This window comes from Sander vitreus, chromosome 10 (assembly GCF_031162955.1).
Source record: "Sander vitreus isolate 19-12246 chromosome 10, sanVit1, whole genome shotgun sequence".
NCBI classification, from domain to species: Eukaryota; Metazoa; Chordata; class Actinopteri; order Perciformes; family Percidae; genus Sander; species Sander vitreus.
The window spans coordinates 16817073-16832414 of NC_135864.1; the positions used below are offsets into that span (position 1 = coordinate 16817073).

The 15342-nt window shown below is 42.1% G+C and overlaps 1 protein-coding gene across 1 annotated transcript; it reads left to right on the plus strand.

The window, feature by feature from the left end:
• Positions 1–14138, plus strand: clcf1 (cardiotrophin-like cytokine factor 1). The gene is made up of 3 exons (XM_078261410.1): positions 1–290; positions 9744–9898; positions 11183–14138. Exons 1-3 carry the CDS (start codon positions 272–274, stop codon positions 12530–12532), a joined length of 1524 nt encoding a protein of 507 aa, XP_078117536.1. The 5' UTR covers positions 1–271; the 3' UTR covers positions 12533–14138.
• The last annotated feature ends 1204 nt before the right edge of the window (positions 14139–15342 follow it).

The following is a 15342-nucleotide window of genomic DNA, read 5'->3' on the forward strand; positions in this document are numbered from 1 at the left end:
GCCGTCATTCAGTCTGTCACACAGACCACACACACACCAAGTCAGCGGAGCGTCAATATTTAAACGTCACCCTTTAATATAATCAATATACCCATTTATAGGATTACCATCACGTACATTTTTCCTTCATCTTCTTTAGAGTTGTGTGAGGAAGGGCGAACTAATCTACAAGAGGAGAGAAGACATTATTATCGGTTTATTTCAGCTCTAAAATTCACCGGTGGATGAACTTGTGAGAGCGAACTGAACGGAATAAAAGGATTTGGAGAAAATGAAAAGGTTTTGCGGAGGTAAGTCAATTGTAATACTTTTAATGGAAGTTTAGGCCTAAAAACTACAGACAAGCACTTATGGGCTTCTTTTCTATCATTATCATATGTCATGCAATAGGCTATTATTATTCCGTGGAAAGTTTATTGTCGTTCGTCGATATTGAGATTTATTTTCTTGCAAATCCAATTACTGTTGTATATGGTGTAACATGTGGGTTCAAAATATTAAGCCATGTGCTTTCTATTTTTTCACACTTTCTAAATATCCTACCTTATGATTTAATTGCACATACATTTGCAGCTAAAACTAAATAATCTAGCCTAGTTAAACATGCTCTTATATTCTATTCAATTGTCTTTGTAACTCTGGAAAGAAAATTTAAACTTCAAAAAATTATTTTATTTATTAATGTTTTTTGTAATGTGGTTGTAAATCATTTCTTTACATTAGAAGATTCAAGATGATGAAAAACAAATGAGTTTGGTGGCTCATCAGCAAACCTCAAAGGTTACCAAAGAAATAATTAGACACAGAAAAAAATTCATAGCCTATTGAAGAGACTTGTTCAACACAGACTTTTATTCATTTTAGAGATTTTTTTATGTATTCTCAAAGAAATGTGAAGGCTATGTGAGAGGAATGTGAGATTAACAGACCACAAAGAGAGAGGGAGTAAAGCCCAATTTAGCTTAGACAGTGTGTGTGTGTGTGTGTGTGTGTGTGTGTGTGTATAAGAGAGAGAGAGAGAGGGGGGGGGGGAGTTCTTATTCACAGTAAAAAATGACAGGGGTTGAGGGGTCAGAGGCAGCTAAAGCCCCTGTCTAGTTAGCTGTCACTGATATGAGAAAGTACATGATTCACGTTAGTCAGGGTGTGAGAAAACTCACACACACACACACACACACACACGCACACACACTTTTCCCTGTGGGACAGCTGGTGCGGCTGCTGCTCCGTGTCTATGAAAGGAAGGAAAAGGACGTGAAAGAAAGAGGGAGAGACAGTACAGAAGGATGGCTGTGTGATGAAATGATGCACTGAACAAAAGATCACCAAGTTCCTCTCTTCCACTGTCTCCCTCCCTTCCTCCCTCCCCCCTTCCCCGCTCTCCTCATCCCATCTAGGTGGTCACATCATGAGGCCAACTTTTCTGATGGCCGGCCGGTTCACGTGATGTAACCACCTAGATGGGAAGAACAATCTGCTGCTCCCTCTGAAACTCAGAGCAAATAAATATACAGAAAGCTCAGCTGTTGAAGAACATGCCACCTTTGACACACACACACACACACACACACACACACACACACACACACACACACACACGTGCACACACACACAGATGCAGACACACATAGACAAGGCCTGTTATTGCTGGGAGGGTTGAATTAGTGTCGGTGTGTTTCAGATAAAAGCGTTAGTGTGTGTTGGGCCAGAAAGCTCAAACACACCCTCCAATAAGAAGAAACAAAGGAAGAGTGAAAAGAGAGAGAGCAGGGGATGTGGAAAGAGAGGAAAAAGTGACCCTTTCACATCTTTTGATTCGCTCAGCGCCATCCTCAATTCTTCACGCTATATATATGGATGTCAGGAGGATTTGTGGAGGTGGGGGCAGGTTGTATGTGTGTTGGGGGGGTGAGAGAGAGTAAAGAGAGGTAGAGACAGATTAAAAGTAAATAGAGAGAGAGGGAGGAGGGGAGAAGGAGAGACAAACTGGCGGTAGAGGGGTTAATGCAGTGCAGATTCCCGATTGACAGAAGTTAGCAGCACCCAGAGGGAAAGACAGAGGAGAGAGTAGGGGGGAATGATATAAAATGAGTCGGTCACGCTTTGAACAGTTACACATGCTGTTTACATTTTTCCCAAATTAACATGGCCCCTCGCTTCAGAAAATCTCTCTCTCTCTCTCTCTCTCTCTCTCTCTCTCCCCTCCACCAACTCCTTTTCCTCTCCCTCCTTCCTTTCAAATCCTCTCTTCCTCCTCCTTCTACCCTCTGTCTCGATCCTTCAAGACCCCAAAATATATTTCCTCACTCTCCAGAATCAGGTCCTTACAATGTAAAAATACTCTAAGATACTACTGTTAAAAGTCTCTCGCTGAAAATGACTTATATTGATTGTATCATCAGCGAAATATGTTCAAAAACATTAAAGCATTAAAGTAACTTATTATGCAGGAAGAATAGCCCCTGTCAACGTTGAATTATATTGTTGGATTATTTTTATTATTATATTTTATTATTATTATTTTTATTTTCAATATGTTACACATTTTAATGTTGTAGCAGGTCAGGGTGGAGCTGGTTTTAAGTTGGATAGTTTAAATGTCAGTATAACAATGCATCATTCATTAAAAAAATGCGAGAGAGATTTTTTTTTAGATAATACAGTAAAATCTGCAAAGTAATTAACTACAGTTGTCAAATAAATGTAGTAAAGTTAAAATTAAAATACTTACCTTGGAAATGTATTTGAAGTACAAAGCAAAAACTCAAATAGATTGATTAACCGATACCTTTTATCTTCAGAGGGGGAACTGTTTGGAACAAATAACAAAAGATACACAAGTCAACAGCTTACATCAGAGATCAGACAAACAACAATAGTAACACAAGACATTAGCTCTGGAGCAACTGAGCCCACCTAGCCACTAAATTAAAGACAATATATTGATACAATCAATTAATTACTGTAATAAAAATACCACAAGTAAAACACCTTAATAAAAGCACCAGTAAAACAGGGGATACATATGAAATAAAACATGTAACAAATAGATTACATATTTAAAAGAAACTTACAATAGGGCTGTAACTAAGGTAAATATTTTTAATAGCAAATTTGTCAATTGATCGATCAGTTCTTTGATCTAGAATGTCAGAAAATAGTGACACAATTTCCTAAAGCCCAAGTTGACGTCTACGAATCACTTTGGACTTGGACACAAAGTCCAGAAACCAAATACATTCGCAAATAAGAGAAAGCAGCAAATCCTCTCATTTGAGAACCTGGATCTAGAGAATTTGTATTGTTTTTGCTTAAAAAAGGTGTTAATGAATCCATTATCAGAATAGTTGCTGATTCATATCTGCCGACTGACTATTAATTGACTTATCGTTTCAGCTCTATACTTCTTCTATCTCAGAACTGTCAGAGCTGTATCTCTGCTACGTTCCACTGCTGCTCTCCTACTTTCTTCTAATAGTAGTGACAGAGCAGTGACTTTGAAATTCATTAGTGCGTTCTTGTGTGATTCTATTCTGTGGTATTATTTAAGAGAAAACCATGAGGTGGAGATGGGGAGTAGCCGGGGTGAGGGGGGAGGAGGGGTTTAACAGGTAAATTAAAAACCGAAGGTCTGAAAATGGGGAAGGAGGTAGTGAAAGATGGAGATGGGGGAACGAGTGGAGCCAATTAGTGAAAGGAAGAGAGGGCAACGGTAATTAGGGAGAGAAAGGAAGGAGACTTTAAAATGGAAGTTTGATGTTTCAGGAAGATTTAGGGAGAGAGGGGGACAGATGAAGCGACAACGAAATTGAAACCAAACATGGCGATTAAGCTTGGAGCGACTGGAATCCACAGATTTAAAATAGAAAAAAAAGAAGAAGAAAAAAAGGCATGGATGGATTGGCTTATAAGGTGAAGAGGGAGACAGACATCAGGGTAAGAATGGGAACTTAACAAAAGACGATGAGTTTATGACTAGTGAGAAATAGTTTCACAGAGAGTTTCTGAGCATAAAACTCAATTTCTATTGGATTTTTAAAATCGTTTTCCTTTGTTTCCTTTGTTTTTGGGTCATTTATGTAGTTTGGCAACCCCAGTGTGTGTCCGGTGCCAAGAGGATCAATTTGAAATTCAGTATGAACAAACTCCAGAGGAAGGAATCTCATGGGCCAAGAGATGGGAAAAGTGTGCGTGTTTATTTTTTACATGTATTTATTCAGGAAAACGACTGCATACATAGATCTCCACTGCACAATCTGGATGCACGTGTGTGTGCATGTTTGTGTGTGTTGAGTTAGTAAAGGAATGCACATTTGATCAAGTACAGACTGCACATAAATTTGGCCTTTAACTGTACACAGACACACAACACCGACCCTGACCCCAGACTGTCAAACCCCCCCTTCACCCCCACTCACCCAGCGCGCGTCTCTGTCCACTTCCACTGTGGCTCTATCCCTCACATCAGCCTGTTAATGTGTGCATGGTTTTTGCCCCTGGCATCCTGCACAGGTGTGTTTATGTTTAGGGTGAGTGTTATGACAGAATGCAGAATTGCCACCAGGTACAATGCCACGCAATAATTAAAAAACTATGCAAGAGCCAAACAGCTCCTCAGAGTTTGGCTCCGATGGGTCTTTTCTGTCAACAAAGCCACAATGAGCCTCCAGCTCCATCTCTGACAAGTAAGCTACATGACAATAAATATGCAAGACAAGTCACAGGACGGGTGCATGTTCTTGGAAAAAAATAAACCTCACACTTGTGAGGTTTAAAAATTGGTAACAGATAACAAAAGATAACTTAATGTAACGTCTCAGCATAAACAGTATGTGGATTTTAGTACTACTGAATGATGAACTTAGTCGGGGGCAGTAGCTCAGTGTGTTGGGACTTGGCTTGGGAACTGGAGGGTTGCCAGTTCAAGTCCCCGTAGGCACTAAGTATGTAGTGTAGACTTGGTAGCTGGAGAGGTGCCAGTTTATCTCCTGTGCACTGCCGAGGGTCCCTTGAGCAAGACACTGAACCCCTCAACTGCTCAGGTTCCCGATCAAGGGCAGCGCCCTTCCTTCGCTCTGACATCTCTCTATTTAATGCATGTGTGTAGGTCCTGTTTGCATGTGTGTGTATTTTGGGCCTGTGTGTGTAATGTCTCTATGAAACTGAACCTTGGGGATTAAGAAAGTATGTCTCCTTCTTCTTTTGTTTAAAGACTGGGAGAGAATCATTCTTGATCTTGGTAACATAAATCTGTGATCAAATAAAATAAAGTACATGTTCACTTGCTAGTTTTTTTGGAGTCTTCTTCATTGAATGGAAATTTCTCAGGTGTCGTCAGGTGTCAGTGCAGAACTTTGCTTGGTGGCCTGAACAAGTTCGGTCTCTGTGAGACAATTAAAAACTCTGGAAAAAGCTAATAAGTGAACCTTGAGTTTATGGTACATTCACACAATGTCAGCAGAATGGGAAGGACAGTAAAACCTACTGCTAGCCCTGTAGTCATATCATTTAATTTGCCTAAATTAGCTACTTATGTGTTGTTTTTTTATCACTCTAACCTTTTCTTTTTATATACATGTAGCAGTTTGGAAAATGAACTGATGTTATGAACTGAACTGAGACAGTTGTGTTCAGAATTGCAGCCCAGATCAAATTATCAGATCGTAATCAAATTTTTTAATGAAGTGTGGATAGAAAAAAACACAATTAACTTCCAGACTTCTGTCTGCAGATTCTCAGATTTAATTTCGATCTTTCTTTCATATAACTCACAACATGACATATAACATGCATATAGCATGAAACTTTTGCGCCTAACGTTGTATTGTCCTCTGACATAGCAGAGGAGTTCTGCACAGTGACTAGACAACACTGAAGTGTGTGGAGTGGGAAGATGTAGCCTGTAGCATGTTGTTTTGGTTCTGGAAAACACACCACGGATGATGTTTCAACATTTTGTTCCAAAATCAGGCTGCATGGCTTGATTAATGTTAAATCTTGTCAAAGTCTCACAATGTATGTGCACCAAAAGTATGGCATTACAATATACTGTAGTCATCCTAATCAATGTTGTACTGGAAAAATACATAATAAATAAATATCTAATTTGGACCGGATTCTAACATCTACATACTGATGTTTCCTTTCTGTTTAAGACCTCTTTCAAGTGGTTAGAGCAATGAATTGCAACCTCTTCTGGCTTTGGAGCTAGTTTTTCCTGGACCAGACTGGAGAGATTAACTTGCACATGGTTTTCCCACAATACCAAATTCTGTTTAAGTGCTTGCTTAAAACCTCAAATGGTGATGCATGTTGGGAAAGATGAAATACTAGTCCTCTCGGATGGAAGCGGTACAACACCCACAAACACTGGGTCACTGGTTTACCAAAACACTGTCTGGAGTGTAAATGTCAAGTGTGTTACGAGGCTCTTTTTGCCCATGAACACAACCTTGCGCACCAAAATTCAACTCTGAACCATGACCCTGTGCTGTGTTTGTTTTTGACCTATTAGAAGCTCAAAAGCTCTGGCACCCGAACATTATGTTGAGCTCTGTACTGCAGATGGCAGCCAGACAACAGAGTGCCAGATCTGACTTGACAACAGCGAATAAACCGTAGATAAAAAATATGATCTGTTGTGAATAATGGAGCCCCCCCTGTGTGTGCATATGTGTAACCCTTATAGGTATGTGTGCCAAAACATGTAGAGATTCACACACACATAAGTGCAGAGAGGCAGTTCATGGTCGGCTGTTGTAGGGAACCCCTGTGTTGCTGTAATGCAATCCTCCAACACAAAATGTTCTGGTTTCAACCCTGCCCTGCGGAGTGTGCTTCCACTGCCAGGTACACAGCCCCAAGCCTGCAGGGCTCCCCTTGAAGTCGGGCTATATGCCGACTATAGTGTAGTTGCTCAATGTAATATTATTAAACAACAACATGGCTCTTGGTTTGAACTATCTCAGTTTACTCGTACAAAAGAGCGCCTGTTTTTAGCCACAGCAGAGGATGCTTTTAGACATGTCAGCTCTCAATCAAAACAACAAGAGGCTTTCATGTCTGGCAATCATCTCCGAGCATGTGGCTGCAGACAAAAGGAAACCGTTTGGAACAGTTTTGGTTCATTTTTGCCAAGGAGACTTTTCTTTCTCCGTCCCAGGCACCTTTTTTTCTGCACCTGTTCATTTGTTTTCCTGTGTTGCACAATGTGTGTCCTTTTCCTTCAGGACTGTTTACTCAGCGATGTCGTGTTGATTTTGAAGTATTTTGATGCTAATGTAGGATGTGCGATGGGAGGAGACTGGTGCTTGATGAGCTCCAAATGCTCAGGCGTTGCTGAAAGATGCTTATTGCTTCTGACAGGTGATGAGGCTTTTGCGCTTCAGTAGATTCAGGAGAAGGCTTGGCTGACAGGGGTTGTCCTAGTTGATTGATGTCAAGGTGTGTGTGTGTGTGTGTGTGTGTGTGTGTGTGTGTGTGGGAGCATGTGGGAGTTGCCTGGGCGCAAACACAGTGTTTCAGAAAAATTGTCTGGGAGGAAGCTTTGATGTAGCCGACAACTCAGGGTCAACAGGTAGTGGGAGAGTTACCAGCTATGAAGGAGGCAGTTTTTTACCCTTTCAAATCAAGTAGGTTTTTGACAAGCATTTCTAATCCTGTTTTAATTGCAAACTGCCAGTTGCCTAATCTGTCGTTCAATCTGTCACTAAAACTCAAGTCAATTGATGAGTACAACTTTTTTCAGGAAGCTTGAGCTTGTTAGGTTAAAAAAATATACGTAATCACAGTTACTCGTTGCCATGTCATCATTGCAAATTGTAACATAATCAAGGGAATAAACGTTACTTGTCAATGCATTCTGATGATTTGGTTTACTTCACATGTTTGGTTAAAGGCACAGAAGACAAAAAAACCAAAATATTAGAATACATTTCTCTTCATTTCTCAACCATATATTTTCTTCTATGACACATTTTATAATGCGAACTGTAACTATAACACATTCTTGTTTTAGCACATCAGACTACAGATTTTTGTCTATTGAGTAGTATATAGCGCATAACATCATCAAGTTTCTACCCAACCCTTGTTTGGGAGTGCATACCGATATATGTCAAATGTAAGCAGTTGAGTCAGAGGAAAAAGGTGTTGACTGTTTTAGGTCAGAACTTGTTTCCTTAGAACCACTAAAAACGTGTTGAGGGTAAAGGTTTTTCAAGTGTTTCAAGCCATTCACTTCTTCATCCTGTGGGGCCCGTCCTGATGGATAGATGAAAGAAAAAAGGGTAATAAAGGGAGAGAAGCAGAGCTAATCAGGGTTAATTGGCTGCTTTTATTTTGACCTGAGGCAGAACAGAGATAAGAGCGTTGAGAGGGAGAGGAGAAAGGTATGTTGGGAAAGAAAGCAAAGTTTGAGAGCAGTGTGACAAGTTTAAGAGGAGAAACAGCATAAATTGGTGAAGCAACAGGAGGCCCGAGGTGAGTCAGAGAAAGACAGAGAGAAAGTTGACTGATATACATTGTGCAATACATATTTCACCCCTGTTGAACAGCAGCATGTTTTGCCCATAATTACAAGCATGAATCACTGCCTAGTGTCTGGATGTCAGGAGGATGAGAGAGAGCGCAGAGAGGATGGAAAAGGATGTCGGAGAGCAGAGACGACGAAATAAATGCGTGTAACACTTGAGCGAAGGGCCTAAGAGGTGTCGATAGAGAGTTAGAAAGTATAGGGAGAGAGTGTGAAAAGTGGCAGCGTGTGGAGACAGCAAGCCTGGGACGAAGAGAAACAGACGTACATGAAGTTCCTAAATGTTGAAAACCACCTTTCAGCTCCAATTTTCTCTGTTTGAAACCAGAGACAGGGGCACTAAAAGGTTTCCAGTGTTACAACCCCCCTTTGTCACACACACACACACACACACACACACACACACACACACACACACACACACACACACATTGTATACACTCACAGCGATGTGAATTTCATCCACATATAAGATTACGACAAACATTCTCACCAACACTCAGAGTAACATAAAACACCTACACAAACACTCTGATACCTAAACAAGAAGTCCACAGCAAACATACAACTGATACAAACACATTAATGTTTGTGATTGTAAAGAAAGCCACATGTCTTTGTTTTGGGGATTTCGGTCAGGAATGAACGTGTGTGTGTGTGTGTGTGTGTGTGTGTGTGTGTGTGTGTGTGTGTGTGTGTTAAAGCTGTTTGCCTGACAGGCTGGTGCATTGAACATAGGTGTAATTTGTCTGACTGTCTGAAGCTATTAAGCAAGGTTTTATTTGAAGCCAGAGTAAACCTCCGACAGCCAGAAACCTCTAAAATTAGATTGGAAACTGGAAAAGCTTTATTGGCAGTGTCAGATGACCTGGCAATATGTAAACAGACGAGGCCATCGCCATAGAGACAAAGAAATAAACCACAATATTGTAAAAAAAAATCTTATAAACAGTGTGATAGTGCAGCGACTGGAAGCTGTGGCTGGAGGTGATTTTTGTCTGTTAAGCTCTCAAATCATCAAATTCATTAAAAACCAAGCATCCAAGTTAAATAATCACAACATGTCTGAGAAAATAATGGCCGAGATAAATTTCACCTCATTGTTATGATTACAAATACCTCTGCGGTGTGTGCTATTTATCACTTGGACACGCATGATGTGAGTGCCCTTACAGAAACATCTTTTAAATATTTTTAAATTTCTCTACAGTCAATCAACATCAGCTCGTCCTGCTATTGGCTGCTGCCATGGCAACAGCCCTGGATCCTTCACACAACCTGGCAAGTGAGAGGAGTTCGATTGAAAGCACGTACGAACTGACCAAATACCTGGAGTATCAGCTCAAGGAAATCAAAGACATATATGTGAGTCCTTTTTTGTGATACCATTCTGTTTCATTTTTATCTCTTTTTTATTTAATCACAATTAGAAACACTGAAACAAAGTGTACTATTAAACCGTTAAAAACAATACTTTTTATAATAATAATGTATCAATGGCAACGTGAAAACCATTTGAAAGGTTACACATGGTTAACCTACAGAGAATTATCACCTGAATCAGCAACTCCTCTCAGCTTTACAGAGCTTAATAGCGAGTCTCAGCTCATCGTTTAGCTGTTGGCTACAAGTTTACTGTTTTGGTTCACTTTCACCGCTCTCAAAGCATCGTTTTTGGCCACAGCAGGCAGTTCTTTTCAGTGAAATAGCTATAAAAAAACACTGTATTCTACCAGTGTTTTATTCCTCACTGCTCCATCCAGCTCTCACTGTATTTCCTCTTCACCAATGATGCAGACGGACGTCTACACCAATCACAGGTTGCAGTGTTTCTAGCGCCACCTTTAAGTATTGGATCAGTGTGCTAAGTACCTCAACAGAGATGAAAAAAACAGGAATGGGCACCTGGGTAGCTCACCTGGTGGAGCAGGCGCATATACAGAGGTTTACTCCTCGATGCAGCGGCCTTGGGTTCGACCCCACCCTGCAGCCCTTTGCTGCATGTCATTCCCCCTCTCTCTCACCCCTTCATGTCTTCAGCTGTCCTATAAATAAAGGCCTAAAATGGCCAAAAAATAATCTTTAAAAAAAACAGGATGGAGTGGAGCGGTTCTACTGGTACCATCCACAAGTTTTGACAATGGAAACGCAAAAATAACCGTTCTGATATGTACTAAACTGAACCAGACTGTTTGGTGGAAACTAGGCTATAGTGGAGCATTTAGGAGCTAAATAGCCAGATATTTCCCTCAGGCGTTGGCAAAGACCAAAAACAATTGAAAAAGAGTTATACTGGATTTAGCCAAACTAATTCAGAAGAGAAAACAATTAGAAGTTGACTTCCTGGTTCAACTTTGACCAACTGTACTTGACTTAGATGTGCACACACAGTTGTATATTGAGGGATTATTACAGACATGACAGGAGCACTCACTTTCAGTTTAATCTCCAAATAAAGAGGTTTATAAACTGGCTAAACTGTTGGCTTGTTTACAACCTGTCTGATCTTATGTTTCTTGGCTTGGCTGACTTCACTGTAGCAATGAAGCTGTATAAAGTGTTATGATGAATGATGGTTCAAACTATGAATCCAGAGTTATCCATTAAACCTTTTCATCCTTTCTTCTGATTTTTGTATATCTCCTCCAGCTGACCTACCTAGGCCCCCCATTCAATGAGAAAGACTTCTCTCCTCCTCGACCCAACAGTACCGCTCTGTCCCTGCCCAGCGCCGCCACCCGCCTGGAGCTGTGGCACGGCCTGGAGAACCAAGCTCGGCTCGCCCAGAACCAGAAGGCCTACTCTGTCCTGCTGGCAGCCGTCAGGGAGTTGGCCCGCTCCACCCTCTGCCCCGCCCTCAAGACATCCCTACTGCACTTTTGCACAGGCCTGGATGGGCTGCTGGGCTCCATATCCGCACTGATGACCACCCTTGGTTACGCACTTCCTCCACCATCTGCAAACATGGAAAGTAATGCTGGAGAGTTGCAGTACCCTCAGAGGGGGGTAGGCGGCGACCGACCTGTTCCACTGATGAGCCAGAGCCTTTACAGGTCCAGAGCCGGGACGAGGACAGAGTCCGGTCAGCGTAATAACCAAAGAAGAAGCAGGACAAGGGTGGTCAGAGGAGAGAGGGAGGACGGCGTCACCGTAGACTTGGTGGAAAAAAGGAGAGGGAAAGAAGGAAGGAGAGTGGAGGCGACCGCAGCTGGAGAAAGGAGTGGCGGATCGACGGAGAAGGGAAGAAGAGAAAGAGGAAGGCGAGGGAGGAGGGAAGAGCCGGAGAGTGGGAAATGGACTGCCAGCGAAGAAGAGAGAGTAGCGGAGGAAGAAGAGGAGGAGCTGGAGCGAGAGGGAGGGGCGGAGAGATGGGGAAGGAGAAGGTTATTGAGTATCAATGAGGATGTTGAGGAGAAGGAGAGGCAGCCTGAACCCAGGGTAGAAGTGTCATACCCGGGCACAAGAGGCTCCAGCTCCCTTCAACAACCGACCATCCAAACCAACAACAACAACAATCAATACAGCTACAACATGAACTCACATCACATAAACGCACTCAGAAAAGAAGATGGATTTATTGTAGAGGGAAGCAGAGGGTTAATGTTGGAGGAGGAGAAGCAAACAGAAATGGAAGCTACCTCCTCTTCCTCCACTTTCCATCTTCAGCGTCGGCCTCCTCGCTCCCTCCTCTCCCCTACCCTCCAAGCTCCTCTGTCAACCCTCTCCCTGCTCTACCAGTTCGGAGCAGGCGAGGAGCACACCCTCCTCTCCCAGCCCGTCCCTCTGTCTTTACAAAGGGGCACCTCCCTCCTTTCGCCTCCCCTGACTCCGCTCCTTTCCTCCACCTCCTCTGCCTCTTCTTCGCTTTTGTCAGTGCGGCCGACGATGAACGACTTTGCCAAAAAGGTGGAGGGGTTTTGGATATTGAGAGAGCTGCAGAGTTGGCTGTGGCGGTCGGCGAAGGACTTTAACCGCCTCAAGAAAAGACTCAGAGGCTGAGACATTGAGACACACAAGTGCAGTATATCGGAAATCTATTATTTGCACACAATAATTGGAAGTGGAAACAAATTAAGAGCTTGAACAGACAAAAACACTCATGCTTAACACATTCATTCATACCGTACTGGAATAAGTGAATGAAGGACTATTTGGCAGGTCACCAGAAGAGCTAATGGAATATAACACACACAAAGCCAACACATTACCAGCACTGTCACCCGCCTGATGCACACAGCAGCTCATTGAGCGAGACACACTGAGACTGGTTACCGGACTTCACGACTCATAGTTCAACAGAAATACCACTGTAGGTGGTTAGACACACATTTCTGAATGGGTAAAAGACAAAGGAAGATGAGGAAATAGCCAGAGGGATGAAGAGGAGAGGAAGACGGGAGGAGGCATGAGTCAAGGGATGAGCAGTGGCAATAACGGGCAGAGGGTTATTGCTGAGTAATCAGAAGTCGGCCTGTCAGTTACCGTAACTCTACAACAGTGCTTCACATACTGTCTAGATACACACACACACACACACACACGCACACACAAACACGCGCGCGCGCGCACACACACACAAACACACATGTTATTTTGTGCCTTAACAAACCATTTCTATGCTACTTTTGATTCAGTGCTCACCCATTTGCAATACTTTTTAATGATTTCACTACATAGCAACAAATATTTAACACAATCTTAAAATGTTGTATAACAGAATGAATTCCCCTAAAAATCCCACAGTTTTGTGTGTCTGTACAAACAAATAGTTTGACATTTTGGGAAAAACACTTACTTGCTTTTGTGCTGAGAGTAAGATGAGAACATCAATACCGCTCTCACTTTTGTGCACTTGATATGCAGCTGGAGCCAGCTGCTGGTTACCTTTGCTTAGCTTAGCATAAATACTGGACATGGGGGGGAAACAGCTCTGTGCAAAGGTATTCAAATCCAAATACCAGCACCTCTTAAGCTCACTAATTAACATGTAATATATTGTTTGTTTAATCCAGACAAAAACAAAGGTATAAAACAAGTTGCCATTGTGGAAACTTGTGGTCACGGTGAGGTTGCTTGGCAACCAGCGGAGACTGCAGGAACTCACTGTTCTGAGCTACGAAACATAAAACCATAAAACCATGTGTTAATTTTAAACTTGTGGTGGGCAGATGGATGTGGCATGTTACTCCCTCTATCACCACAAATTGTCATTTTCTAGATTTCTGTTTGTGTATAGGGATTATATTTAACATTTAACAGTTATGTTTAACAGATATAAGGTATACGGTAATCGATCTTCTCTTCTAACTCTCAGAAATAATGCAAAAATGCCAAACTATTACTTTAAACACAAAACATTAGACACGTTGATGTGAATTGTTTGTGCCTTTTAAATCATGAAATCAGATGCTTTTTTCTTTGGCAACTCACAGAAGGCTTCATTTCTTTTCCAGAATAAATCTTGTGTTATGTCTTTACAATGTGCCTTGGATGATATGGTTAAAGGTTATGGATCATATCTCTATAATATTTATTGAACAAGATGTTTATTTATTGTTAAATCCAGTGTGAATATACTGTATTGTAACTCAAAATAGAATAAATACTAGCTTTTGTACAGAGCGTGGTGTTATTGGTCATTTGGGAGCCCATCGGGGGAGAGACAAAAAAGAAATGCTTATGGGATTTTTGTTTGCAATGGTTTCAGTTTTATAGGGATGGTTTCGGGTGATTGGCACAAGGGGAGAGGAGTTTGGGGTCGGGGTGTTTTCTGGAAAACAAAGACCGGCTCACATTCATGACAAAAAATAGAACGAGAGAGGCGGGGTATGAGAGAGTTTTTATTTGTCTGTCCGGGTGAAAATTTACGATCTCTCATTTTTCCTTTCATCTCTCTCTTCCCACCTCCCACTGCATCATCCCTCCTCCCACTTTGCTTTCTTTTCTCATCACACTATCTCACGAAGCTCCTCTTCCCCTGAAAACATCCCTCTGACCTGTCACAGTGAGGGATTTACATGAAACAGGCACAGGTACAAACACACCTCCTCATAATCCCACCAACTGTCTCTTGTTGTGTCTGTGTTTCAAGGCTGCCGCACTCCCTGTCTCTGTCACCGCCTCTGCCTCTTATCGTTTTTCCTCTTGTCTTCCATACCCACTCTTTAATCGCTTCCTCATTCGTTATCTTTTTTCTCCCTTTCTTGTTTGGCTCTTAACTACGCTTTTTTCCCACATGCTCTGCAGCTCTTTGGCTTCCTCTCCACGCCCCTAGGCCAGATATTAAAGGATCAATGAGAATCTCCTTTCCATCACCTCCGAGGTACACACCTGCACACAACCACACATGTCCGCCCTGACACACACACACGCACACACGCACACACGCAAGCATGAATGCACGCATGCACGCACAGATGTGGACCATGTGCTGACAAACAAGTGCCCGCCTGAACCTTAAAAAGCAGCATTAGCTGAGCAGGAAGTGACTTACGTGGGAGGTCGACTGTGTCAACGCTGACACATCATCACACACACTCTCACTAAGTGGGTGAAAGGGTTAACGCTGACAGAGACGTGACACATATGTATACACACACACATACACACATATAAGACGTGTGTTTTTTACATTCAGTAAGCAAAGACTGAGGGGCCGCCATCAGTCAACAAAGGCAGCTTTGTTTGGTCTGTGTGAGTGTGTGTGTGTGTTTATCTGTGTGTATTGTTTGCGTGGGCTTGCAAGCGCAGCACGTGTGTGAATCATCTCTATGTGTCAGAACTTTGTTGGAATGAGGCTTGTCATGCAT

Bases quoted from the DNA above. Each gene is read 5' to 3' on its own strand.
- clcf1 (XM_078261410.1), top strand. The intron at 9,899-11,182 runs GTGAGTCCTTTT...TATCTCCTCCAG, and splicing joins AGGAAATCAAAGACATATAT to CTGACCTACCTAGGCCCCCC.